The following is a 24630-nucleotide window of genomic DNA, read 5'->3' on the forward strand; positions in this document are numbered from 1 at the left end:
AGAGAGCGAGATATCCGCGCCTCAGCCAAGAAGTGAAGTTAATTTCTTCATTTTATTTTTCAATTGTAATTTGTAATCTTATAATTTCACCAACAAAACATATGTGCCAAATTTAAAGATATCACCTAATATTATGCTTATTTTCTCAGTAATTCTTCGATATTCCAACTTTATTTGTTTGACTAATCTAAATCCGTATTACATATTAGGTAGAGAGTCACTTTTTATTAGGATTTTCTTCATTATTGTTAGGTCTTGAAATAGAGACAGTACTAGCATAGAAAGTATGAATACATTTGAACTCAATAACTTTAGTTCAAACCTAAACTATTTCTGAGCGGTTGCCTAATTTGTAGGAAAAACATATGTATTATTAATTCAAAAATAATTTTATTTAGTTAATGACAGGCTCGCATCAAATCAAATTTATTGAATGGCTTGTAATTTTCAGTATATTTGTTATGTGGTTTTTTTTTTTTGGGTATTCTTATTCTCTGAGTTGTCTTGACTATAATATATATTATTCACTCTGAGTTAGCTTGACTATAATATATATTATTCTTGAAAGTGAGTAACGTCTACTCATAACTTAAAAATAATTATCTCAAATTATTTATATTTTGAGTTTGTTTTTAAAATTATAGAACCGAAATTGAAGGGTAAATTAGTCAAAACTCGTCTAAATTAATGTTTTCTTAAAAAATATGTAAAAGAGAAACACGACGAATAATTTGAAACGAAGGAAATATAATTTTATTTTCTTGATAGTATGCATATTCCACTCCACCACTATCTATGGAATTTATCAAAAGAACGGCTTCAAAAAAAATTTGCAAATCTATTAGTGGATTGATTTGTCTAAATGTTCAGGACATTAATTTCTTTTTTTAAGAAAAAGAAGATTAACCAAATTAATTGAAAAAAACTAATATTGTTAAGTCTATATGCCCTATTATTAAGACAATTAGAATTATTATTCATAATTAGTTATTTTATTATTGCTAAGTATTATCTAAGTATTAATGATGATCAAGACCATGATAAATTACTAATAATATCCAAACTTAGTGATATATGCTCGTAAATTAAAAATTTATAAAGGAATTAAATCTTTTTTGGTTCTTCTTATTCGTGGTATATATGAAAAATTTGTCCAACATGGTGAAGAATTATTCTCTTGGAACTTTGTTGATATTTTTTGGCTTTTATAAATATAATATAAAAGAGATTCCACTAAAATGATAAATCACAATGTAATTGACATATATCCTAGAATTTAGTTCATGACAAGCTATATTTTTTTTTCAACTCGGTGTTTGATATCCGTATTGGAGTCTGACTAATTTAGATTTGCATCAAGTAAGGCCCCATTCGAGGGGGGGGGGGGGGTAACACTCCCTATAAAAAAAAATTTAATATCCAGAACTCGAACCTGAAACTTTTAATTAAGAAAGGAACAATCTCATCCATTGCATCACATCCTTTAGTATTATGTTCGTCCCACATGAAAAAGAAAATTGAAAAGCGAGAGATTGATCAAGGAATATATTATTCTTCTTCTTCTTTTTGTTTCTTACTCACTAACAGGCCATTTCTGAAGACAACGTTCCTAACAAGAATTCTTTTTCTAAATAAATTGAAGTTATGTATTAAATAAATATAACTTTATGCATAAAACACTTTATATTCACGCAAGTTCGAAAAAAATTACATGCACTTTAAGATGATGTAATACATATATAGCTTATCTTTACATAAATATCAATAGTTAATTGAATGACTCGAACCTCATAACTTGCCTATCATAAAAAATAACTTTATCATTTTTTTACTACTTCCCTTTAAACTAAAACTTATTTTCATAAAAGAAAAGGTAAGTGTAATTAAGTAATTGGGACATTTTTAGATTATAGAGTAATACTTAGTGGTTGACCACAAATTTCCCTTTGAGTTATCCAAATTCAAAAAAAAAAAAGGATGTTAAGATGTTTAGATCAAAGGTTGTAGCCCTTTTAATTTCTTTACCAAATTCCATTTAAGTCAAGGTGGCTTTCCTTTCTGTTTGATCATCAATTTTGTACACCAACTATTTGATGACACCGTTAATATTCATTTACTATTACCACTACATCTATCTATTTATGACCAATGAATTTCTATAATCAAAATACTTAATTTTTAATATGTTTACTCAAGTTGAGGGTTCATCAAAAAATTGTAGACTTAATCTTTGAGATTATATTGAATATATTATTGTATTATTTTTCTAAAGTTCAGATCTCTATATAATATCTTTGATAATAATATTTTATTATAACAATCGAATATTTAGCTATAACTTATCAAAAAAAAAGCCAAGCAAACAATATCGTTATAAGGAGATTGAATAGTGTATATATAATAATAGCATTCGTTATTTTTTATTATTGGGTATAGGGGAAGGGAAAATGGGGAGGAAATTATAAAGTAGGAAACGAACCCTCACCACCAACAAAATGAAAATTCAGATAGCCAATCAACGAAGCTATTAAGATTCCTCCATATTAACGTTGTGTTAGCTTCGCATATCTCAACTATTTTTTATTGATCATCAACTATTTTTTATCAGCTCATATACGAAATAACTCTAGCCGAAAAATTTAGGAAAATAAAAAAAAATCACCAAACATTATTATGTCATTATTTTCTATTAATGGAGCTAGTATTTTAGGTATTAGATTTTGTGTTTGTTGGGACACTAGGAGTTGTTATTTATTTTTGTCATAATACACAATAAAGTCACATGAAGACGTGTTTATGTGTCACCCTTCAATCTGTTTGCATCAGCTCTATAGATGATTTTTAAATTATCTTTCTCATTTGATAAATTTAACGATCATTCGTTATTAAAAAAATTGCTAATTTTCAACTAAAGTCTTATTCGAATTTGATTTATTTAAAGAATTATTGATGAAAAAATCATAAAAATAATTGTTGCCCACATTCTAAATCCCCTTGGGATGTATGTCGAAATTTTAGTTAAAAATTAGTAATTTTCTAATAATAAATTAATAAAGTAAATAAATAAATCCAATTCGAGCTTTATAAATAGAATCTTCTTGAATAAATAGTGTTTTATTTTTTCTAAAGCTAATCAATATTAGTCGAGTACCAAAACAGATCTGGAACATCTAGTGAAAAAATGAAAAATCTTACTTCAAACATAAGGAAATACGTCCTTTTCTTCACTTGGGATTTATATTCTTTTTTTTACTTAATTTAGTTAATAATATAATCGAATTAAACTTAAATACAAATCATATAACTTCTTCTTTTTTTTTTAATTTTTCATTTGGTGTCTGGAGTCGATTAAATTTGAATCGTCCACTGCATAGTCCATTCAAGAATGACGCTCCCAACAAATCATATATCTAATCTAAACTATAATAAGGGCGTTAACGAACGGACTCGATAAAACCTTCCTTGCTTTATCTAACTCGATGTGCACCCTTCCGGCTCCTAATTTTAAAAGAGGTAGGCCACTTTAATTAATTATAGTCCTAATTGCCCCATCTTGCCAAAGTACATTAAATGACTAGAAATTGTACGTTGACAAATTTTAAAATAAGTTATGTAGACTAATGGGGATGATATTCCTTGCTGGTTTTTAAATTGATTAATAAAAAGAACTAGTCAATAAACAAAACACAATAATAAAGTCTAGCACCAAGAATCTACATTTTTTTAGCATTTTTTATAACACTATTTTCTTATTATTCTGTTAAATAAATGATAATATTTTATATTTAAAAACAATTTATTTTAAGTTTCTTATTTTATCTTTAATTATATATTTTTATATTAAGATCAACAAATTAAAAATACGTTCTTTCTTTTTGAAGCTTAATTAAATATCATTACATAACAATAACAACACCACCCAGTGAAATACCGTTACATAAATTTAAAATAAATATGAAAGAAGTATTATTATTTTTTTCCCCATTGAAAAGGAATTAATGCTAAACAATGACAAGTGGTTGTGTTCCTAAATCAATGCAATTAATTTCAACAAAAGTAAAATGTAGAAACTGTTAAAAGAGAGAATTCTTCAATAGAAAACAAATGATTTCAAACAAAGACATCAACATTGAAATATTATGGTAAACAGCTTGCTTAAAAAGAAAAAAGAAAACATCACTGTTAAAGAAACATGAACTCAATTATTCATGAAAACTGAATAATTAGTTTAGTTTCAAATCTTTTTTAATTGTTAAATATTATTGAGAATTTATCAAAAACAACATCTATATTCCATAAAGATAGAAATAAAAGCTGCCTATAATCATAAATCTTATTCTTGTGAAATCTCACTTGTGAGATTATATGGTATATATTGATATTCTTATTGTTATTGATCTTAAAAAAATATTATTTTAATAAGACATTATACATAAATATGCTCTTTAATATTGCCTCACTTCACATTTGTGCCCTACAACTTTGGATCTGCACAAGTAGACACTTAAACTTGTATAAAGTTGAACAAGCAGACACATGAGTCCTACGTGACATAATATAAATAGGACGTAAATTGCCATATAGAACGTGTGTGTCTATTTATTCAACTTTATATAAATTTAAGTGTCTATTGCAGTCCTAAAGTTGGAGGGCATAAATATGAGCTGAAACCAAGTTAAAAGGTATATTTATATATTATGCCTTTTAATAAACTTGGATTGGGAACTTATTTTCACTCAATTCATCAATTAACTACACCTCAATCTCAAATCTCAAATAAATCAGAATTAATGATGTGAAATATTTGCCTTGATTCTCCTCTATTAACACATTTAATACTCACCACATTTGACTATTTTTATATTTATTATTGAAGGAAAAAATATTAATCCTTTTTTAATTTTCTAAATTGACAAATATTTCAATTTTTTTTTAATGTATAAAGGACAGTCCGGTGCACTTAAGCTCCCGCTATACACAGGGTTCGGGGAAGGGCCCGACCACAAGGGTCTATTGTATATACGACAATTAAATGAAAACAGAGAGAGCAATTTATTTCTAAATAAATAAATAATATAATATTTCTTTTAGATCAATTAAAAAGGAAAGTATAACATATTGACTAATATTCCTAAGTTAGAACTTAAAATAGCGTCCACAGAAAAGGAAAAAAAAGAAGTTAAACAGAGTGTTTCAGCCGTGCTTAATATTCGTAAGAATAACGATAATAACTATTCTTACAATATTACCATCAAAGGTCTGCTGTTGTCGTGGAAGAGCTTTTTTTTTTTTTTTTACCAAAATTCTTTACTTTAAATGAATCTAAAGTAGGCAACTTCGACTTCTAAATTAAGAGCGTTACTCTTGAAGAAACTTTATTCGATAAGAATATAAATTAGTCAAATTTCAATACGAAATATCGAATACGAAAACTATTCTACTAAAAAATTCCGCCAATCAAAATTATTAAAAAAAAACCAAAAAAAAAAAACCTCGTGACGGTAATCACGTTAGTACATATTTAGCTTAAAGTTTTTAATACTACTTAGTATTAATTTATTTTTTTAAAAAAAAGTTGTCTTTTTTGTCCAAATTTAAGAAGATCTGACAATGAAGCAGCACCTTCAATTCTTGAGCCACTGTCCTAGGAGGAAGAGGGAGAAGGGTGGAAATTGAGAACAAAAAAAAGCTCCTTTTGTTCACAAAATACACAAACCCCTCTTCCTATTTAGACCCAAAATCCAGGAAAAAAGCCAGATTTTGAGGTTTTTTGGTAATTTTAGGAAGTGGGTCTGAATTTTTTTGGGGTAACTTTGTAGTGGGATCAAGAATGGTGTGCATAACTGAAGATATGATAAAGCAGTTGCAGACTTCAATGGATGAAAGTTAGTATCTTTACTACTTATTATGATCTTGCTTGTACATTTCTTTTGAGTTTCAGCTTTTTGAGTTTGGATCTCCATTTTTTGTGGTTGTTGTTGTTGTTGCAGATGCTGAGCCACTTCAGAAGACTTTCCAGGTTTTGCTTCTAATTAACTCAACTTTTTCAAAATTTTGCAAAAAAATTAGTTCCTGGATTTGATCTGGCTACTTGCTGGTGATTCTTGATTTTGGTTTATTTAACTGTGGATATCTCATATCTGTATGTTGATTACTTGTTAGTTAGTCAATGCCAGGTCAAAAATTTCTAGATTTCTTTGTTTGAAGTTTGACAAACTCAGAATCTTAGTAACCTAGTTGGTTGGTTACTTGAACTTTCACCTTGTTGTGAGGTTTCGATTCCCCACCTGGTAATCTCCTACCCCCAATTTTTGGAATGTTGACCAAATTTCAACCAATTTGCTTTAGTTTTGCACTCAGCTGCTTGGTGTGAGAAATGACACAGAAGGTGCAAATGGAAATTTTCCTTGTTTCTTTTTTGCTCTTTTTTTCTCTTCATTTTTTTTCTTTTGGTGGCTAATTATGGATTAGGGTGCAACAATTTGACATAATAAGGTAAGTTATCGCAGTTTGGTTGTATTTCGCGGAGATGGATGTCCAAAGCTAGCATCTTGATGCAGAATCTGAAGTCACCTAAATGAAAATTGGTCAAAGTATGCAGCTAAAAATTATTGTAGATCTATTGTTTTTGAATTAAAACACCCTTTTCCTATGTTAGAATGTATATGATATGCAGTTGGAGAATGCTGAGCCTTGTTAAACAACGGGTTACTCCAAAGACTAATATCCATAGCTAAAGGTCAATGTGATGGCTCCAGTAGCTAATTGAAGTTTTTAGCCAAAGATTGGTGTTTTACTCTCTTATTATTATTGAAGTTGGTCAACTTTTTTGGTTATATGATACTTCAAAACTGTTCTCATGAATATGGGATTTCTGTTTGATTCTTGATTATCAACTCTTTGCGAGTGACCAGCATCTCCTTTTATATTTATATGGCTAAGAAAGTTATAAGTTCACGTAGCAGAAGGGGTTTAATTACTATTTTACAGAAAGGTGATCGCTCATTAACACTTAGAAAAATATAATTTTCTTTACATTTGGCTTCAAAACTTAAATCAGTGAAGTGGCTGAACAAAATAAGATGAGCTAAGCATTTTGGTATGTGCGGTAGTTAGATAGTAAAGAGAAAGTTGGCTATCTTTTCATATCCTTATTTGTGATGTTTCATGAACCTATAACTATGTAATGATCTTACGTATATGGTGTCTCATACTTTGTGCAGAATGTACATCAGGGGTACCGAGCCGAGACACTGGTGAGGTTTCTTAAAGCTAGGGATGGCAGTGTCTCTAAAGCACACAAGATGGTAAGTGCATACAGTTTTCATCCACATTTGAAGCTCAATATTGCTTCACGATGAATATTGCATAGAGAAAATCTTCTAACTGTAATCAGCGCTTTGCAGCTTGTTGACTGTTTAAATTGGAGGATAGACAATGAGATTGATCAGATACTTGCGGTAAGTTTTCTCTTAACATAGCATCGGCATTCTCGTTGTTGTAGATATTGTAGATCCTTTTGTGTTATTTATTTGTTTCATTTTGCGTTTTCCATCTATTCTCTGGGATATACTTAGATGTTAAAATCATAATAAATTGTCAGCTTGTGTTACACAATATAATCTGCTTTGATCATGTCGATATCTGCCGTTAGCTATAATTCTACTGCATTACATATACAACATATCTACATCCGCAGAAAGTAGTCAACTATATGGAATGTGATCTGTAGGGCTCTGTTTGCTTCCTCCTCCCATCTGATCTTGGGGATTTTCTGAAATTCAAATGGGAAAAGGAATAGATATTCTTTTGAACAAAAAAAACCCTTCAGGAGTTGTTTGGTTTGGGTTTTAGGAGATATAATGTCCACATAAAATTTCGCATTAGTATAGCAGTTTCAACAGAAGAAAGAAAAAAAACTTCGCATAGGTTTACACTATGTTTGGTTGGGATTTGAGGAGATGTAATCTCCACATAAAAATCTCCGTACTGCTTAATTTGTCTCTTAACCAAACAATCCCTAAAGATCTTAAATTAAACACAGCTGCAATATTTGAATGGAAAACCTTTAGTTAAGTCGAAAATAATAAAGACATGAAGGTGAACTTGGTTCCACCTTTATTATGTGGCTGATATTTGTCATTTATTGTTGCAGAAGCCAATTGTACCCACTGATTTTTACAGAGGAGTGAGGGACACTCAGCTTGTGGGGATGTCTGGATATTCAAGAGAGGTAATACTTTGATATGAATGTATAAGTTATCATCAATTAGCTCTACTTTGATATGAATGTATAAGATATCATCGATTATCTCTCTTCTCATTCGGGTTATGCAACTTTTGGCGTTGTGCTTGGCCAATATAATCTTATTTTGTGGTTTTTACTTGGTTTTAATCTGTACAGGGTCTTCCCGTCGTTGCTGTTGGAGTTGGGCTCAGCACATATGACAAAGCATCGGTAAGGGTCATATTTAGATGTTTTAGCCCTGTTAACATGTCAATTCAGCTGCTCAAATTTATTTTTTTCCATCTATCTCCTACAGACAGGCATTGAAATTGTACTGACATATTGCTTTTCTCTATTGTAGATTCACTACTATATTCAATCACATATCCAAATGAATGAATACCGCGACCGTGTAATAATGGTATGTCCTTGTGTAGGTTCATTCAAATAGGAGATAATTACTACAAAAACAGCCTGCAATGTTGACTGACTGATGTTCATGTTACAGCCTTCTGCATCAAAGAAATTTGGGCGGTATATTGGGACCTGTATTAAGGTTTTGGACATGACTGGTCTAAAGCTTTCTGCGCTAAACCAAATTAAGGTATCTTGTTATTTGTTGGCATTGTAATTATATTTCATTTACCTTCCTTCCAAATCCTACTATGTTATTCCGTATCATCTTTTTTCTAGTCAACATTCTTCCTGGATATATAGATCCACTTATTTTGCTGCACTAGTTCTTGATAAAGTTTGATATGATGTTCAATTTTGTCAATTTATCCAAATTAAGATTAATTTCAAGTTCCAGAGTAAAAAGGACTCTTCTGAGTGCATTTGTTCATTCACTAACTTTTGCTATATACAAAATTTGAACTTCGGAATTACTCAAACAACCTAAAAAAAAGCATATAATAGAGCACAAGAGAAGTTTTTTGGTGGTGCTGGAGAAAGAAAGGAACCTTCATCAGATATATAGATGTCGGGAAGGATATGAATGAGGAAATGGTCACAAGGGTGAGAACAATAGGAGTTATAGCAACCAGAAGATAAGATCAGAGGTCATGTGAGATGGTGCGATAATAGAGATTGTAAGTGATAAAAGGGAGCTGGATAAACAAAAATTGCATTGAGATAAGTCGTTTAAAAAGATGTATAATATCTTGGAATCAATGCACACTTTCCATGTCTTTTTGGTCTTGTTGATACTTATATGAGGATGTGGCGCCACTGGATACCTGGTGGCTATAACATGGTGGTGTCTCGGCCAGTTTGTGCGTACCTCTATTATTCCACCGAGTATCTGCTACCTCCCACCAACATAGGCGCCAGGTAAATATCAACCAAAGGCTTAGGCAGGAAGAAATAACTATTAGTTTGTTGTAAAAAAATAATAATTTATTACTGAAATCAAATGAATTCCAACTACTTTGGGATTGAGACATTTGATTTATATTGATTATTGAAATGATTTATTCATTATAAGATGGAGCAATATGTTCTTCTATTTGAGCACACATTAATCTTTTTTAATATTGACATTTTGTTTATTGCTCTTGTAGCTCTTAACTGCTATATCTACCATCGATGACCTAAATTATCCTGAGAAGACAGAGACGTATTACATTGTTAATGCTCCATACATATTCTCAGCCTGCTGGAAGGTTTGTGTATAACTTATAATTGTGCACGAGTCTTGTTGAGTCAGTTTAACCTAAAGCCTAACTTTATACAAACTAGCAGGTTGTGAGACCTCTTTTACAAGAAAGAACTAAAAAGAAAATCCAAGTGCTCTCCGGCTCAGGCAAAGATGAACTGTTGAAGGTAATATGTCTTTTTTTTTTGTGAAGGGTCAAAAACACCCTTGAAGTATCTTGATTTTTCGAGTTTCCTATCCGAACTATCACCAAATGTTTATCAAAACACATCTCAACTATCATTTGTTCCCTTATCCTACCTGAACGATGGTGATATTTCAGATAGGAAAAGGGAACAACTTATAGTTGAGGTGTATTTCGATAAACATTTGGTTATAGTTCATGTATGAAACTCGAAAATCAGAATACTTCAGGTATGTTTTTGATCCTTCAACTCTTTTTATTTTTTGAGTTATTGAAGGTAAGATGCTGTTCTTCAAGTCTTTTGCTTTTTATCCCTTGATTCTCTCACTTCAGGAGAGGCTTACTGTTGCAGATGAATTCATACTATTGTTTATAGTTTGTAGGATCTGTCTTTATTCACATAAAACGAGCCCATAAAACACACCTCGTGTTTTTAAGGAAAACGATAGTTGACTTCTAATCTAAGTAGAATTATCTGACTTAGAGCATTGAAAAACTCTTAATTCTCAACTTGCAGATAATGGATTATGCATCGCTACCACACTTTTGTAAAAGAGAAGGCTCGGGTTCATCTAAACATTCTAGAAATGGTACAAATGATAACTGTTTCTCCTTTGATCACGCTTTTCATCAGCAACTCTATGATTATACTAAGCAGCAAGCTCTAGCATCAGAGGCTGTTGCACCAAGCAAAGAAGGATCGGTCCACGTGACCTTACCTGAGCCTGATCCAGATGATGCAAAGATTGCTGAAACAATAGAATCTGAATTCCAGAGGATTGGGGAGAAAAACGGAATTTGTCAATCATTTCATGAAATAAAGATCAATGGCGATTGAAGCTAATTCGCTGTAGTCTTGGTAACTGCTTATGCTGAATCCGTCTTTTACATGACGAGAGGATTTAAGTAAGCGTTGTACTACTAATATGGCTTGCATCATCTCGATGCAGGATTTAGATAGAAGCTAAGTTGTAACATTTCATTTACACTACCTTGGAGTGGACTATCATATGAATAGTCGAAAATGTTAATTCTCCCACGAAGAATTTTACACGAATTTCGCTGATTTGATCTGATTTTTACTGCTGCTTATATGATTTCTGAATCTTCTCAAGATAGAATAAACTTTCTTCTGGTTGAAGGACTGTAAAAGAAAGGGAGGTAAAGGATGAAGTTATGATAAATACAAAGGGACAAAGCAACCTTTAGTATATTTTTCTGTGTATTATGTTCATCTGATATGGTTTTTTTTTGTCCTAGCAGAATATTAAGAAGCTTGGTAAAAATACTCCCTCCATCCAATTTATGTGACATAAATTGACTTGACGCAATCTTTAAAATAAATGAACAACTAACTTGTGTTCATAAATAGCTGTAAAAGCTTCTCGTCAAGAGTAAAATGAAAAACTTAAGTTGTATCTATATAATATCATTTTTTATCTTCGCCGTTCCAATTTATATGGTACAATTTATCTTGACACACTGTAAAAAGGAAAAGTATCACATACATTGAGACAGTCAGTAATGAACTAATAAGGACAGTCACACATTCCTTTTTTTCTTAAATAATAACAGCCAACAGATTCATAGACCATACAAACACTTTCAGACACCAGGGTCCAGGAAGTGTTATAGATATGAAAACAAAACAAGACTCCTAAATTTACAGAGCCAATTTGTCTATCATTACATCACTAATTTGGCATAAATCTCATCCCCCAAGTAAATCAAATTCTAGACTTCCTTGCAAGTGACTTACACACATGCAATAACCTTAATTTACATCAACCAAATCACAGAGATGTTTTTAACCAACAATGAAATCAAATGTGAGTTGAGTTTATTTATAAATATTACTACTTCAGCTGCCTGTAGCAGTTGAAGGCATAGGCAACTGATATGGCAGCACCAATAACAGCAAGAACTGCATATGTATCTTCACGCTCCCAGCTTTCATACCATGTAGGCATTGAGCATACCTTGCGAGAACGAGCCCCTTTTCCAGTACTATTTCGAGAAATTTGTCTCTTGAAGCTGCTCTTCTTTTCAGATGTAAACTCGGCATTTTCTTGGTTGAGATTGAAATTGTCTGCATCGACTGATAGTTGAGTGTTCTGACAACATGAGATATTTCCATTTGCCTGGCAACAGCCCGTACCTTCTAATTGGGATCCACATGTGCTAATACCGACATCATTTGAATTTTTGATGCCTCTTTCCATATCTGTTCCACCATTAATGCTGAGCCTCTGTTCTTGGGATGCTTTCTGTTCGTCTTCAGATAGTCCCATCTGGCCCCTGAAACAAGATATTAGTATTCTAGATTAACAAATGCAAAAGCGCCTTCTGCATTCCTGCAGATAGATTAGCCGAACTAATGAATCTTGAAAAGCCAATTTTTCCCCTCTACAAAATTAGGACTGTTTTTGCATCTAATCAACGGCATTTTTTTTTTCTTAAACCCTCAGAACTTTATGAAGTGAAAAGTTTTACCAAAAAATGTTATTTCACCAAAAACATTAGTAATGGTCCATAGGCAGACCACGGCACAGGTTATGGAACTCAAGTCGTTTAAGAGGTAACAAAATATTGACATAACAATGCCTTGGCAACATACATAACTTGTATCTTAACCACAGTTTTTAATGTAGCATTCCTAATGTTTTAGAGCTGACAAGTACAGAATAGCTTAAAGAGGAGTTAAATTCATTTAGAAGTAATCAAATGCAATTTCTCCAGATGTCAGATTACAATAGTAACAGGAGAGAGAATTTACCTCCACAACCAATCAACAATTTCTCCTTTAGCAACATGCTGTTCAAGCAACTGCGGCACATCATCAGGTGTAACATAGCCATACCTAGTGCAAAACAAAAACAAACATATACTTAACTACCCAGCTAAATTTCATCAACTGCCTACAACTCAGAGAGCAATTTCCAGAAGAAAAGGGGCATAAGGATTTTTCCTAACCAGTGTCCGGAGACTTCCTTGTGAGTGTTTCGTCCAAATATGATCACATTTCCAGCAAATTTGTGCCCCCCGATGTGTGAGCATGGACTAACCGATACTTTTCCTTGAAGACCATTTGATTCTATTTCCTCCAAAAGTCTACTAACTATAGCTGGTCCACAAACACCACATCGACGATCTCTTGATCCATGACAACACACAAATATGTACCATCCAGTCAGAGCTTCAGGATTTCCAGGTGACCATTCACCATCCTTCACTAGCACCTCCTCAACAAATGTGTCAACATCAAAATGAGTCAATCTCCTGCACCATAGGTAAATTCAATGTCATTTAATAGCTATGCAATCAACAGCAGCAGATGCACTAGAATAGTATAGCATAGTCTAAACCTGTATCTGATCATGCCCGGAAAGATCAACACATCCCCATTCGATGTCTCAGTTCCATCATGCCCTTCACATATTGTTAACCGAGTCTTGAAGAAAGAAAAGTTGCAAGGTAAATCACTATAGACATTACTAGGATCATGAAGAAAACATAACTAACTAAGCAATTTGCTTTAGAAGGGAATTTGTGAAAACTACACAAGTTCAATCAGAATGAGCACAAACAAGAACAATTTGCTCTTCAACTTGTGGAGAAGCTATACAGGTTGGAAAATGGCAAGTTAAATGATCAATTAATCATACAGGTGGATGTAAAATTTTAAAACTTGGAAGAATGCTAAAACTTTTTAGTCAGGAAAAAGAAATTGCAAATGCCAAAGAGTGAATATGAACAGAATGTAGGACCTAACTTTGCACTTTACATTTTGTTCTAGCATTACATGCAGGAAAAACTTAGTCTACACATCCCAAATTAGCAAGAAGAACAGTTAGGCATGCCCATCTTTCAAAAGAAAACATCTGCTTAAATTAAGGAAGTTTGACTCGTAAGCTGAAATGAACCAATCACACCTTATAACAATATTAAGGTTGGCTGTACGGATCCTTTGTATTCATTCGACTCTAATCAGGTCCATTTCATACAAATTCTAAATCAATTCTCCTTTCAGTAAAATTAAGGGCACTCTAGAATTAGAGGCACAAAGACTTAATTTTTTATTGGTCAAACTCTAATAGTAGTACAGTATTTGAATTTGCAGAGGCAAAAGATGTTAAATGTCATTCATATGAAAGAGATTGTCAGTAACCTCTGCTGCTCGGACTTTTCAAAAATGTCAACGGGTGCGTACTGAATCCTCCAAAGTAGTACATTCTTGTAGGATCCAACACGGGTGCATCAACAATTTTTGAGACAAGCAACGTAATCAGTAACTCATAACAACAAGTTAGCATAATAACCCCAGTTACTCTCTACAGCTGGAATTTTCTTACACCTGTAAATTGCCCCGTTAATTTTTCAGAATTTGTTAGCTCTCTGTCCCAAATTTAGCAACTTTATTGTTCTGAAGCTAACATTACTTTTGATTTTGTAATACTTTGCATCTGCTTAATGCCTATTAATGATATTTCTTACTTCATGAAACAACGCAGGCCTTACCCCTACCTTTCTAGCTTATTCCGGGCTCGACAAAAACAAGTTAGCAATAACAACAATAAGCATTCTAGAATATAATAACAGTTCATACAATGCAGGATATCTTAACATTTCAAAAGCGAACTCATATTATTAGCAAAGAGAACAAAATTCAAGAATGACAACAGCAGAAACCTGTTTCTTAACATCATTCTTCCGAGCAGTAAGAGCAGCAGCAAGAAGCCTAGGCAATCGATCAAACTCCGCAGCCTCAATACGAGGAGGCCAAACTTGAGGATTCTTATAGCAAAGGAACACGTGGCGTTCATAGAAATCAACAGTACCAACAAGCGGCGTCTGGCGAAAATCAGGACGGGAGAAACCGAACTCAGCATCAGCTGCGCCGGCGCCGCCATCGCCGCCGGAGAGAAAACCCTCGTTCTGGAAGCTTCCAGAAGCACTACCGATCTGAGAAGAATCTAAAAGGAAGCTATCGGCATCGGAAACAGTAACAGGAGAAGAAGTGTTAGGGTTTATGAAATCGTCCCTGTTCGCCATTAATGGGGAACTTTGAGCTTTTGACTAATAAGTCCTCAGTACAAAATGGAAATGAATAGGGTAAAGACCTTCTAGGACATTGAAATATGGACACTTATATTTTTTTTTTAAAATGTACTCTTTTTTTCTTTTTCATAATTGGGTGTAAGCATTTGATTTAGTGCAAGTATCAAATGATTGCATGTTTCTAGTCGTTACATTATAATTATCTCGAGAGTATAGTTTAACTAGTTGTGAGAGTACTTGATCTTCATATGAAGTAGTCGATGAATTAAGTACATATTAAAGTGAATCACTTGAACTGTTTGTATGTTTCTAGTTGTTATACCATATTTATTGTTTGGCTAATATATTAATGTATAATTTAGCCAATAAACTACCTATATTTAAAATAATTGCATATTTCTAGTCGCTACATTATATTTATCCTGATGTTAATATGGTAATGTATAATGTGGCGCCAATTATGAGAGTATCTAGGAATCACGTGAATTAGCTGACGTATAAGATTCTCTTTAGAATGAATCATTTGTAATAGTTGCATGTTTTAATCGTGATGGTATATTTATTGTGAGGCTAATAGTATAATAGTGCACAATCTAACTAATGAACTATTCGTATTTATAATGATTCACTTTTACTATGATGCCAATATAGTAGCACACAACTTAATCAAATATGAAATTATCTAGGCGTCACGTAAATTAGTTGATGAAGCAGATACTCTTAGAAATGAATCACCTATAATTATTGTATATTTCTAGTCCTATACCATATTTATTGTGAAGACAATACAATAGTGTAGAGTCTAGCTAATGAGTCACCTCTATTTGGAATGATAGCATATTCCTAATTGCTACATCATATTTATCGTGATGCCAAACCAATAGTACAATCTAGTCAACTATGAAATTATTTGGATCACACATAAATTAAATGACGAAGAAGATCCTTTTTAAAAATGAATCATATGTATTTGTACAATTTCTTAATGCAAAAACTCTTTAAGACAACATTTACTAAATTAGTCGTCATCCATATTTATAACTCTTAATTTCAATGTTTTCTTCAGAAAAAAATAAGTTGAATTATATTTCTAGAAAGTAAGTTTTCATAACAAGTTTAGTAAAATTACTAGAAATGATAGAAGGATGATATGCTATAGCCAAGATATATCGGTAAGTTTTTGGATTTAAGTTAATTTATTATATTATTTGTCGTAGAGTACCAATCAATATAATTAGATAGATTAAACTCAATTTTTTAATACTTTCACTTTGTATTTAGCTTGAAAATTCTTTTATTCCGGTACTCCTTTCCCATAGAATTTGGATTTCAATAATGCATTAGGTAATAAAAATTGTTTTCGCAACTACAAAAAGAATTTTATATCTCGAATGTCGTAAACTTCAAATATTTTTCACTTTTTCTTAATTGAATTAATGGAGTTATGTTCTCACTTTTTCTTAATTGAATTAATGGAGTTATGTTCGATTATATTTTTTGCAAAATAGTATTTGAAATAATGTCACATTCAAATACAATTTTAAAAGAAAAAGTGAATTGAAAATCAAGTTTTAAGATGCTTTCTATATTTAAAATACAAACATCAAGTTAAAGTGGAAATTTTCAGAGCCATACACAACAAACATACCCAATATAATTTTACAACAACATATTAGCAAGAAGAAGTAACAATAGAAAAAAGACGCATATTTTTCATTTTTCAATGGAAGTCAAGGATGGTGAAGCAAGGAGTCCAATAAGCATATTTATTATTATAGGAGACAATTGTATATAACTCTAAGAAGTTGCAGACACACAATAAATACCAAAAGTGAAAGGGGAAAGAAAATTGCTGCTCCACAGGTTTCAGATATACACACAATCCATGGCATGTGTTCCTTTCCACCACATATATTTTGCACAAAATGTTTTGGCAGTGTGCTACCAAACAGGCTTCTCACCAGGCAGATATGATGGAGAACTTCCCTCTACTTGGTTTTTCTTCTTGTGGAAAATGCCACTGATGCTAGGCATCAATACCTTCTTCTTTGACACTGATGTCTTTGCTTTCTGCAACTTGCGCGTTTCCGTTATATTCTCTTGTGTGTTTTGCTTCTTGGTTTCAACGGGTGGGTGCATCTTTGGATGTGATTCCACGAATTTCTCTGATGGCTTCTCCTTCTGAACTGTGTAACTTTGAGGAGATGATCCGTAGTTCATATGTGTTTCAGCTAGAATACGAGATGCTGCCTCAGCTGCCTTCTTTTGCTCACGTTCCCGCCACCTTCTAAGCTCCCCTTCTACGGCCTTCTTGGCAGCTTCTGCCATCTCTGCCTTCTTCAAGGCTTCCTGAGTAGCGGTTTTTATATTGTCTATCTCCTTTTGAGTAGCCTCCAACTTCTTGAGGGCCTCATTCTCACTTGCTTTCACGGCCTCTACCTGAGCCATTGCGGCTCCCACTCTTATTTCTGCTAAATTATCAAGTTCTTCAACTTTACGGCTCAATGAGTCAAACTCATCTCTTGATAAAGTGATACGAGCACCAGACTCGGAAGCTGAGGATCGTGCAGCTGTGGATTTTTCAGATAAAATCTTAATTTGATCACGAGCCTCAGCCTCCGCTGATTTTGCTTCTTCAGCTTCTTCCATCGCCACTTTAAGCTTCTTTTCTGCTTCTTCAAGAGCCATTCTAGTGGCTTCAGCTTCTTTCTTTAACTCTTCTGCTTGCATTTTCATCTCTTCAGCTTCAAGCTTTGCGTTTTCAGTCTCCAAGGTCAGCTGCTGGAGAGTAGAGATCATTTCTTCAGAAGCACCTCTTGCTTTGGCTTCTTCAGCAACTGCTACTTCAAGCTCGGATTTGGCTTTCCGGAGCTTGACATGCAGACCCCCGGCAAGTGATTCCGTCTCTGCCTCCTTCTCCTTCAGATCAGAATGTTCTTTCTTGATATTCTCCAGGTCCAGTTTAAGGGTCTCCACCAAGGTTTGGAGAGTACTCTCTTCTTCTGCGACCTTATGCAGTGATTCCTTAGCATCATCCAGCTCAGCAGTGACAACTTTCACCGTATCAAGGTCAGAAGACTTTGCACTGTCCATCTCTTTCCTCAAAGCTTCAATTTCAGACATTGTTTCAGCTAACTGTGCTTCAAGAATCTTGGCTAAATCGACATCAGTCTCTTTCTTCAAAGCAAGTAACTTCTCTGCTGACTCTTCAAGTTTAGCCCTGTAGGACCGCTTCTGGACATCCTTTTCAGCATAAATCATTGCTTCCTCTTCCCGCTCCTGCACACAGGCAAGTTTAAGTTGATCAACCGACTCTTGGACAGCTGCTATTTCCTTGGAGAGCTCACTAGCTCTTTCCATATTTGCTTTGGCAGTACGCTCAGCTTCTGCTGCCTGCTCAATAGCGCCAGCTTTTTCTTCCATAAATGTATTACAATCCTGGCGGATTTTCCTCAGCTCTTGTTTTGCTTTATCAAGATCAGCTATTTCAGCCATATACTTTTCTCTTGCAGTTTCCAGATCCACTTTCCAAGAACCATCCTTCCCCATAACAGAGCCATCATTTGGCGCTTCAAGTTGGTTCACCTGACTCTTTGCTGCTTCTGTTGCCTTGACAGCCAAATCCTTTGACTCACAAACAATTTTAAGCTTTCTGGTGAGGTCATCAACGGTACGTTTTGCCCTTTCAAGCTCAGTAAGTGCCTGGGCTCTAGTGGTTTCTGCATTTTTCAACTGTTCCTTCAACTTGTTCAGCTCTTTCTGGGCTAAGTGAAGCTGTGTTTCCTTTGCCAGTACCCTCTGAAAGCAAGACAAGATAAGGGTAACTTAGGTGAGGCTATTTGATTGCAGTCTCTGAACACTAACCAATGCTTAGGTGTAGATAGTTTTTGAATTCATTCGCTCTTGAGAGCACTTGACTGCATGTTACATTCGGTACTCTAAGGACTCAAGTATGAGCATATTTAGTGAAAAAGTTCTGACACTCTAAAATGAAGCAGCAAATAATTATGAACACTCCGAAGTCATTAACCACCATGTAAAAACATTTGAATAATCACAGAAAGAAGATGCTTTAAGGACACATATACCAGACAAAAGTCCGATGCGTAGATGGAGATGCATGCACACACAAATTTCTAGGACAGCATGACTTACTTTATGTAAAAGACAAATTACAACTATTTTTCAGACAAAGGGAAACTTTCCTTAGAAGTTCATTCTCTAACTTTTATTTGTTTAATAAGTTATTAGTTCAATCTTAATCATAAAATGAAAGTTTACCACAAACAGTGCAGATAAAACTGAAACATCACAATAAAAACACCAAGCTTCCCCAGTCAGGATAATGATATACATATTTGAACCAAAGTATCATTTACCTCTGCAGACTGAGGTCTTGGCTTCCTGATTGCAGGTTTTTCCCCTGAGAATGCACCTTCCCCAAACAAGTTAACAGCATCTTTGACAGACTGAAATGGTGCACTTGTATCTATCTCTCCAACTTGTACTTTTGGAGATCCAGTAGGTTTCTTTCGGTCTTTTGAAACCATATTTTTATCTTTTAAACAGAACCACCTACCAAGAAAAGCAAAGAAAAGTTTACTGGAAGTGACCGAAAACACAGACAGAATTTTCAACATTGTGGATAAGAGTAGCGCAGAAGCTTGAAATACCAATTTACAAGGGGTCATCATACAATACAAGCTAGGTATATTTAACATCAGTGTCCTCCTTTTACTTGAAAATCTTAACATTTATTTTTATAAGGACTTGAAAATCTTAACTTGTACCTCCCCTAGTAGTGATTCTCCTCATTGAAATAGAGTACAGCTTGAAAAGAACATAAGTCTACATTGAAAAGCAAACACTAGATCATGCAAGCAGTTCTGAGTTTGGAGAAGATTTGAAAGCGTAAACCCAGAACTAAATGCTAAGACGATGGAGAAAATGAACCTATAGAAGAAGAGTTGAAATTCTTTTCTTATGGCATTTCTCCCTCTTCCCCAAGGATACTAAAACCTAATTTAATGTGTTTAAGCTAAAATAATCTCCGAGAGATGTTAATAGACCAATCAATTATGGTTCTTAGTTCATCACTGCAGCTAAAACACTCCTCCTCAACTACCTAATAATGAAATCTGTTTGAGATTGTCAAAAAAGCTTGCCATATAGATCCCAATTACTGCAGATTCAGCACAACAAAGGATGAGAACACGAACTTAGGATATCAGACCAGGTCAACCAACTACAATCTTTCGTGGCCAACTATGTTACATGGGTCTTTTATTTGTCTTCTCATACATATGTCAAACAGGTGTGACATGGGCATTGGCATGTCATACAGATTCTTCAAAGTATACCTCAAATTGGAAATGACTACACGGACTCATACCAAAAAAGTTATAACTGTAATTGTACAATAGTACATGCAACATAGATATAAAATACTGTTGGTAAGCTAAGGTTCTAGAACGACACCCCATCAGGTATTGTCTTAAACCTTCAGATGTATGCTACATTCAACCTTAATATTGTTGTTGAGCCAGCCAGGTTAAAAAAACGTATCCTTTGTCCTTAATACCCAAAACACATTACTCTTAAGTTTTTAAGTGTAAAAGTCCTTTACAGCCAAGTTGCTTCAATTAGGTGCATTAAATGTTCCAACCTTTACGATCCAGTTCATCGGCCACTACTACAGCTTATTTGCTAGTAGCAGGTGGAAGAAAATATGCCCTTGATCCTTGAATACTATCACACTTGTAACTTCAAGTCTTCAACAGCACATCAAAGGGAAAGAAACCACAAAGAAGAGAATCGTATCAAGTGTCCTTCCTACTTTCTTGAGCTACATGAATAGAAAGACACTTCCCTTTTGTCATACTGAGGGGAGTAGGTTGTTTTCAACTTCTTCTTTCATTTGGATAATGGTCATGTTATATTATACTCAGAGAGCAGAGCAAGATATCCACCTACTAAAAACTTCAAATAATTCCTATATGACAAAAAGATAATTGACTTGAAATGTAGCCACACACTCATGTTAAACATTATTGACTCAAAAATATTCAAAGAGAGTTACGTTACTGTACTTTCGAATTAAAAGGAAAAACACTATGATGAGCTCTGCTTTGCTATATCTGAGGGTGCGGAAGATAAAGATGTCAATATCCCACTGCAGCAGTTGTCTCTACCACGACATACAAATGCAAATATCACATTGAAGCTCCCTTTGGGAATTCCAACTATCAAATTGACTAATCAAAATATTAATTGCTTTCCAACAGAATAAGGTGTTCTTGTGACAGGTCCCTTTTCATATCTTGTTTAAAAAGAGTTAGATTGTAATATACAAGCAAATCACGACAAGCTTAGATCAGACTACACGAGTTATTGTAAGGCCTAACGTGCACCATTTCTGTTTGGCACTAAACGCAAGGAAAATCATAATTTGTTATAATCCGACTTTCCCCTGGATATAGTTTCGTTTAGATGTAAAATCAACTAATCTACACATTAAATGCATTCCGGAAACTTTTAAAACTAGAACCAAGTTTCTCTAGGTGTATACAGAATGATGGATTGCAAATAGCTGCCTAGGAATTCATTATTGGAAGTGAAACAAACAGAGAAAAACAGATGTCATTGTGAGTGCACAGAAGCAAGTACCTCTACAACCATCACTGACAATGTATGCTAAGCCAAAAAATGTAAACATTTTCACTCTCTAAGGTCACAATAAACACATATATGAACATGTTTTGACTTTTTTTAGGTAGAATATATTGGAATCTGTTAAAAGGGAAGCAATCAAATCATTTCAGTGCATTAAATTGCAGGTGTACATATACTCTTATACAACAAAACGAGAGGAAGATGTTAAGAAATCCATAAAATCACAAAAACAGAACAATTGTTCAATCTGAAACTCATAAAGATCACAAGAAATTAAAAAAAAAACCTCAAAATATCTATAATAAAAAACCAGTAAGTAATCATTACATTTCTCAAATACCAACCCAATAGAATAATAGCAACTAGCACCCAAGGGTGTGGCCTAGTGGTCAATGAAGTTGTTGAGAGCCATGAGGTCTCAGCTTCAATTCCCAGCAGAGATAAAAAAACACTTGGGGATTCTTCCCATCTATCCTACCCTTAGTGGACACAAGTACCAAATACATGTTGCCTGCCTATGGGAGGTGGCAGGTATCTAAGGGCTCGCGCGAAAACTAGACCGGACACCCATAATAGCAACTACCATAAACCAAATTCCACTCACCAAGTCTAATAAAGACTTCAAATTTAGCCCTTCTTCAACAAAAGCAATAATAGGCAAGCAAAAGGGTAAAAGAGGGAAAATGGCTTACCTATCTGATGGAAAGCCCTAATCATCCATAAACCCTAGAAATCATCAATCTTTTGATTCCCAAAAGGATCGGATACACAGCAGCAAATTCTCAGAAATAGGCAAAAGTGGTTGACCAAAAATCTTCCAAAAAGTCAATCTTTTAACTAATCAACACAAACCCACAAACCAAACAGCAAAAGAAATTGCCCCAAACACTCCCAAGACAATCTTTTTTTTCCCCACGGCACCTAAACCCTCAATAACAAAGTACAAGAAGAGAAAAGGCAATTCCTTTGAAGGGGATAAACACTGTTTGGGTAGTTGCAATAAGCAAAAACAAAGAAAAAATTCAAACAGTAAAGACAGGAATCTTGAATTGAGAGATGGTCTGAAAGTTTACAAAAAGCTAAAGAAAAAAAAAAGCTGTGTGTTGAAAGACAAATATAATGTATACTACTACTATGAGCTAATCAGAGAGGAAAGAGAGAGAGATAAAGGACAAGTCCAAGTCAGCAAAATAACACCGTCCAAGGCTTGACTCTGCAAAGGTGAAAAAAGAGAAGATGAAGGAGAAAAAAAATGTTTTTTTCTTAATGTCTCATATTTGAATTCGTATTGAATCTAAGCTTATTTTAAAAAGTTTCGTTCCATACACTTTCTAATAAAAACAATTTCATAATTAAAAAATAAAAAATACTTATCATTTTATTATAATTTTTATCCCAAAAGTGAGAACAAGGATTCACAAATATTGGGTAGTATATGGGCTTGTCAACACTACTTACCATAAATGTATATTACTATACACGAATCACATAAGCATTGATTTAATATATTGTATATTTTTTCGATATAGGTACTACCTAGACTCTTAAGTCAGGTTTACACCTGCCCCTGAACTAATAGGAGTAACTTCTTTTTCTTTTCTTTGTTAGCGTTTGATTTTAAATTTTTAAATATTTTTGGTAAATTATTTTTTAATATAATTTTGATGAAATTTTATTATATGTTTGGCTATTAACTTTTTCAAGACTATTTGACTATTTTAAAAAATATATTTTATATCCGTAAGTTTTATAAATTATTAAAATACACATAAATTTGTATTATCATTTTATAATGAACATGTTTCGTTAAAAAATAACCTTATAATATAATTGATAACAATTAAAAAAAAAAAAAACAGTCTGGTGCACTAATGCTCCCGCTATGTGCGGATCCAGGGAAGGGTCTGACCGCAAGGGTCTATTGTACGCAGCCTTATCTTGCATTTCTGTCAGATGTTGTTTTCAAGGCTTGACCCCGTAACCTCCTGGTCACATGACAACAACTTTACCAGTTACTTCAAAGCTCCCCTTCATAATTGATAACAATTAACAACAACAAAATAATAATATTGGCTAGAGCAATACATAAATCGCAAAATCAAACTTGTCACTGATTCAGTTGGAATTATAATTCATTAAAAATAAATTGTTTTTTTTTTCAATCTTGTCACTCAAATTATAACTCACACTTTTTCGAATGAGGTAGATAAATATTAGTTGAAATAAATAAATTATGCGTGTTTTTATAAAATATAAAAGTTTGCGGTAATTTTAAATTTTTTAAAACTTTCTAAATATTAGAACTTGGCCCAAGTTCTAATTTTTTTTTAGAACTTGATAACTTAAAATGTTTGCCAAATATATTTGCTAAATAATGACAAATTATATAACTCAACACTAATTCTTAATTTTTTAAAAGTTTTTCTCTAACGACACCTTAATTGATTTGACTAATATTTTGGGATATTAGTGATGATTTAGGATATCCCACTGCACATGGGAACTAAACAAATTTAACTTGAATTATAGAAAAGGCTCGCAACATATAAATAGAAAAAAGTGTTGATAAGATAAGATCCCTCCTAATTTAATTTATACTTTAATTAGAGAAAAAAAGCGTTGTACAATTTGTATTTTGCAACATGTAGCTTGTAACTGAATTGTGGATCTACTCCTTTTTCAATTATCTAATTTGTCAAATGTTAAAGAAAAAGAAGTGCTTAATTAATCTGAAAAAGTTAATTTGTCCCTACTTAATGGCCGGCCATAATTAGAGGTGTTCCTACGTATTATCTCAATTCTCAACTCAATTTTTGATGAATTAAAATAAAT

General features: G+C 33.3%; 3 protein-coding genes across 3 annotated transcripts; 1 reads left to right on the top strand and 2 right to left on the bottom strand.

Annotated features, from left to right (window-relative positions):
- Nucleotides 1-5553: 5553 nt before the first annotated feature.
- Nucleotides 5554-11144, top strand: LOC129891915 (SEC14 cytosolic factor). The gene is made up of 11 exons (XM_055967398.1): nucleotides 5554-5885; nucleotides 5991-6019; nucleotides 7224-7307; nucleotides 7407-7460; nucleotides 8156-8233; nucleotides 8405-8458; nucleotides 8589-8648; nucleotides 8736-8831; nucleotides 9790-9891; nucleotides 9971-10051; nucleotides 10586-11144. The coding sequence occupies exons 1-11, from the start codon at nucleotides 5831-5833 to the stop codon at nucleotides 10904-10906; spliced, it is 1014 nt and encodes a 337-aa protein (XP_055823373.1). The 5' UTR covers nucleotides 5554-5830; the 3' UTR covers nucleotides 10907-11144.
- Nucleotides 11145-11590: 446 nt separating this feature from the next.
- On the bottom strand, nucleotides 11591-15276 carry LOC129892553 (uncharacterized). The gene is made up of 5 exons (XM_055968136.1): nucleotides 14758-15276; nucleotides 13434-13519; nucleotides 13042-13347; nucleotides 12845-12928; nucleotides 11591-12366 (listed from the first exon to the last, which is right to left on the bottom strand). Exons 1-5 carry the CDS (start codon nucleotides 15118-15120, stop codon nucleotides 11925-11927), a joined length of 1281 nt encoding a protein of 426 aa, XP_055824111.1. The 5' UTR covers nucleotides 15121-15276; the 3' UTR covers nucleotides 11591-11924.
- Nucleotides 15277-16866: 1590 nt separating this feature from the next.
- LOC129892552 (WEB family protein At5g55860) lies at nucleotides 16867-23015 on the bottom strand. The gene is made up of 3 exons (XM_055968134.1): nucleotides 22491-23015; nucleotides 19506-19701; nucleotides 16867-18924 (listed from the first exon to the last, which is right to left on the bottom strand). The coding sequence occupies exons 2-3, from the start codon at nucleotides 19674-19676 to the stop codon at nucleotides 17068-17070; spliced, it is 2028 nt and encodes a 675-aa protein (XP_055824109.1). The 5' UTR covers nucleotides 19677-19701; nucleotides 22491-23015; the 3' UTR covers nucleotides 16867-17067.
- Nucleotides 23016-24630: the final 1615 nt, after the last annotated feature.

The sequence above is a fragment of the Solanum dulcamara genome, chromosome 6 (assembly GCF_947179165.1).
Source record: "Solanum dulcamara chromosome 6, daSolDulc1.2, whole genome shotgun sequence".
NCBI classification, from domain to species: domain Eukaryota; kingdom Viridiplantae; phylum Streptophyta; class Magnoliopsida; order Solanales; family Solanaceae; genus Solanum; species Solanum dulcamara.

Coding starts and splice junctions, on each gene's coding strand:
- LOC129891915 (XM_055967398.1), top strand. CDS start 5,831: ATGGTGTGCATAACTGAAGATATGATAAAGCAGTTGCAGACTTCAATG. Junction 6,020..7,223: donor CACTTCAGAAGACTTTCCAG/GTTTTGCTTCTA, acceptor TACTTTGTGCAG/AATGTACATCAGGGGTACCG. Junction 9,892..9,970: donor TATTCTCAGCCTGCTGGAAG/GTTTGTGTATAA, acceptor ACAAACTAGCAG/GTTGTGAGACCTCTTTTACA.
- LOC129892553 (XM_055968136.1), bottom strand. CDS start 15,120: ATGGCGAACAGGGACGATTTCATAAACCCTAACACTTCTTCTCCTGTT. Junction 12,929..13,041: donor AAGGAAGTCTCCGGACACTG/GTTAGGAAAAAT, acceptor GTTTTGCACTAG/GTATGGCTATGTTACACCTG. Junction 12,367..12,844: donor ATTGTTGATTGGTTGTGGAG/GTAAATTCTCTC, acceptor ATCTTGTTTCAG/GGGCCAGATGGGACTATCTG.
- LOC129892552 (XM_055968134.1), bottom strand. CDS start 19,676: ATGGTTTCAAAAGACCGAAAGAAACCTACTGGATCTCCAAAAGTACAA. Junction 18,925..19,505: donor CAAGACCTCAGTCTGCAGAG/GTAAATGATACT, acceptor TCTTGCTTTCAG/AGGGTACTGGCAAAGGAAAC.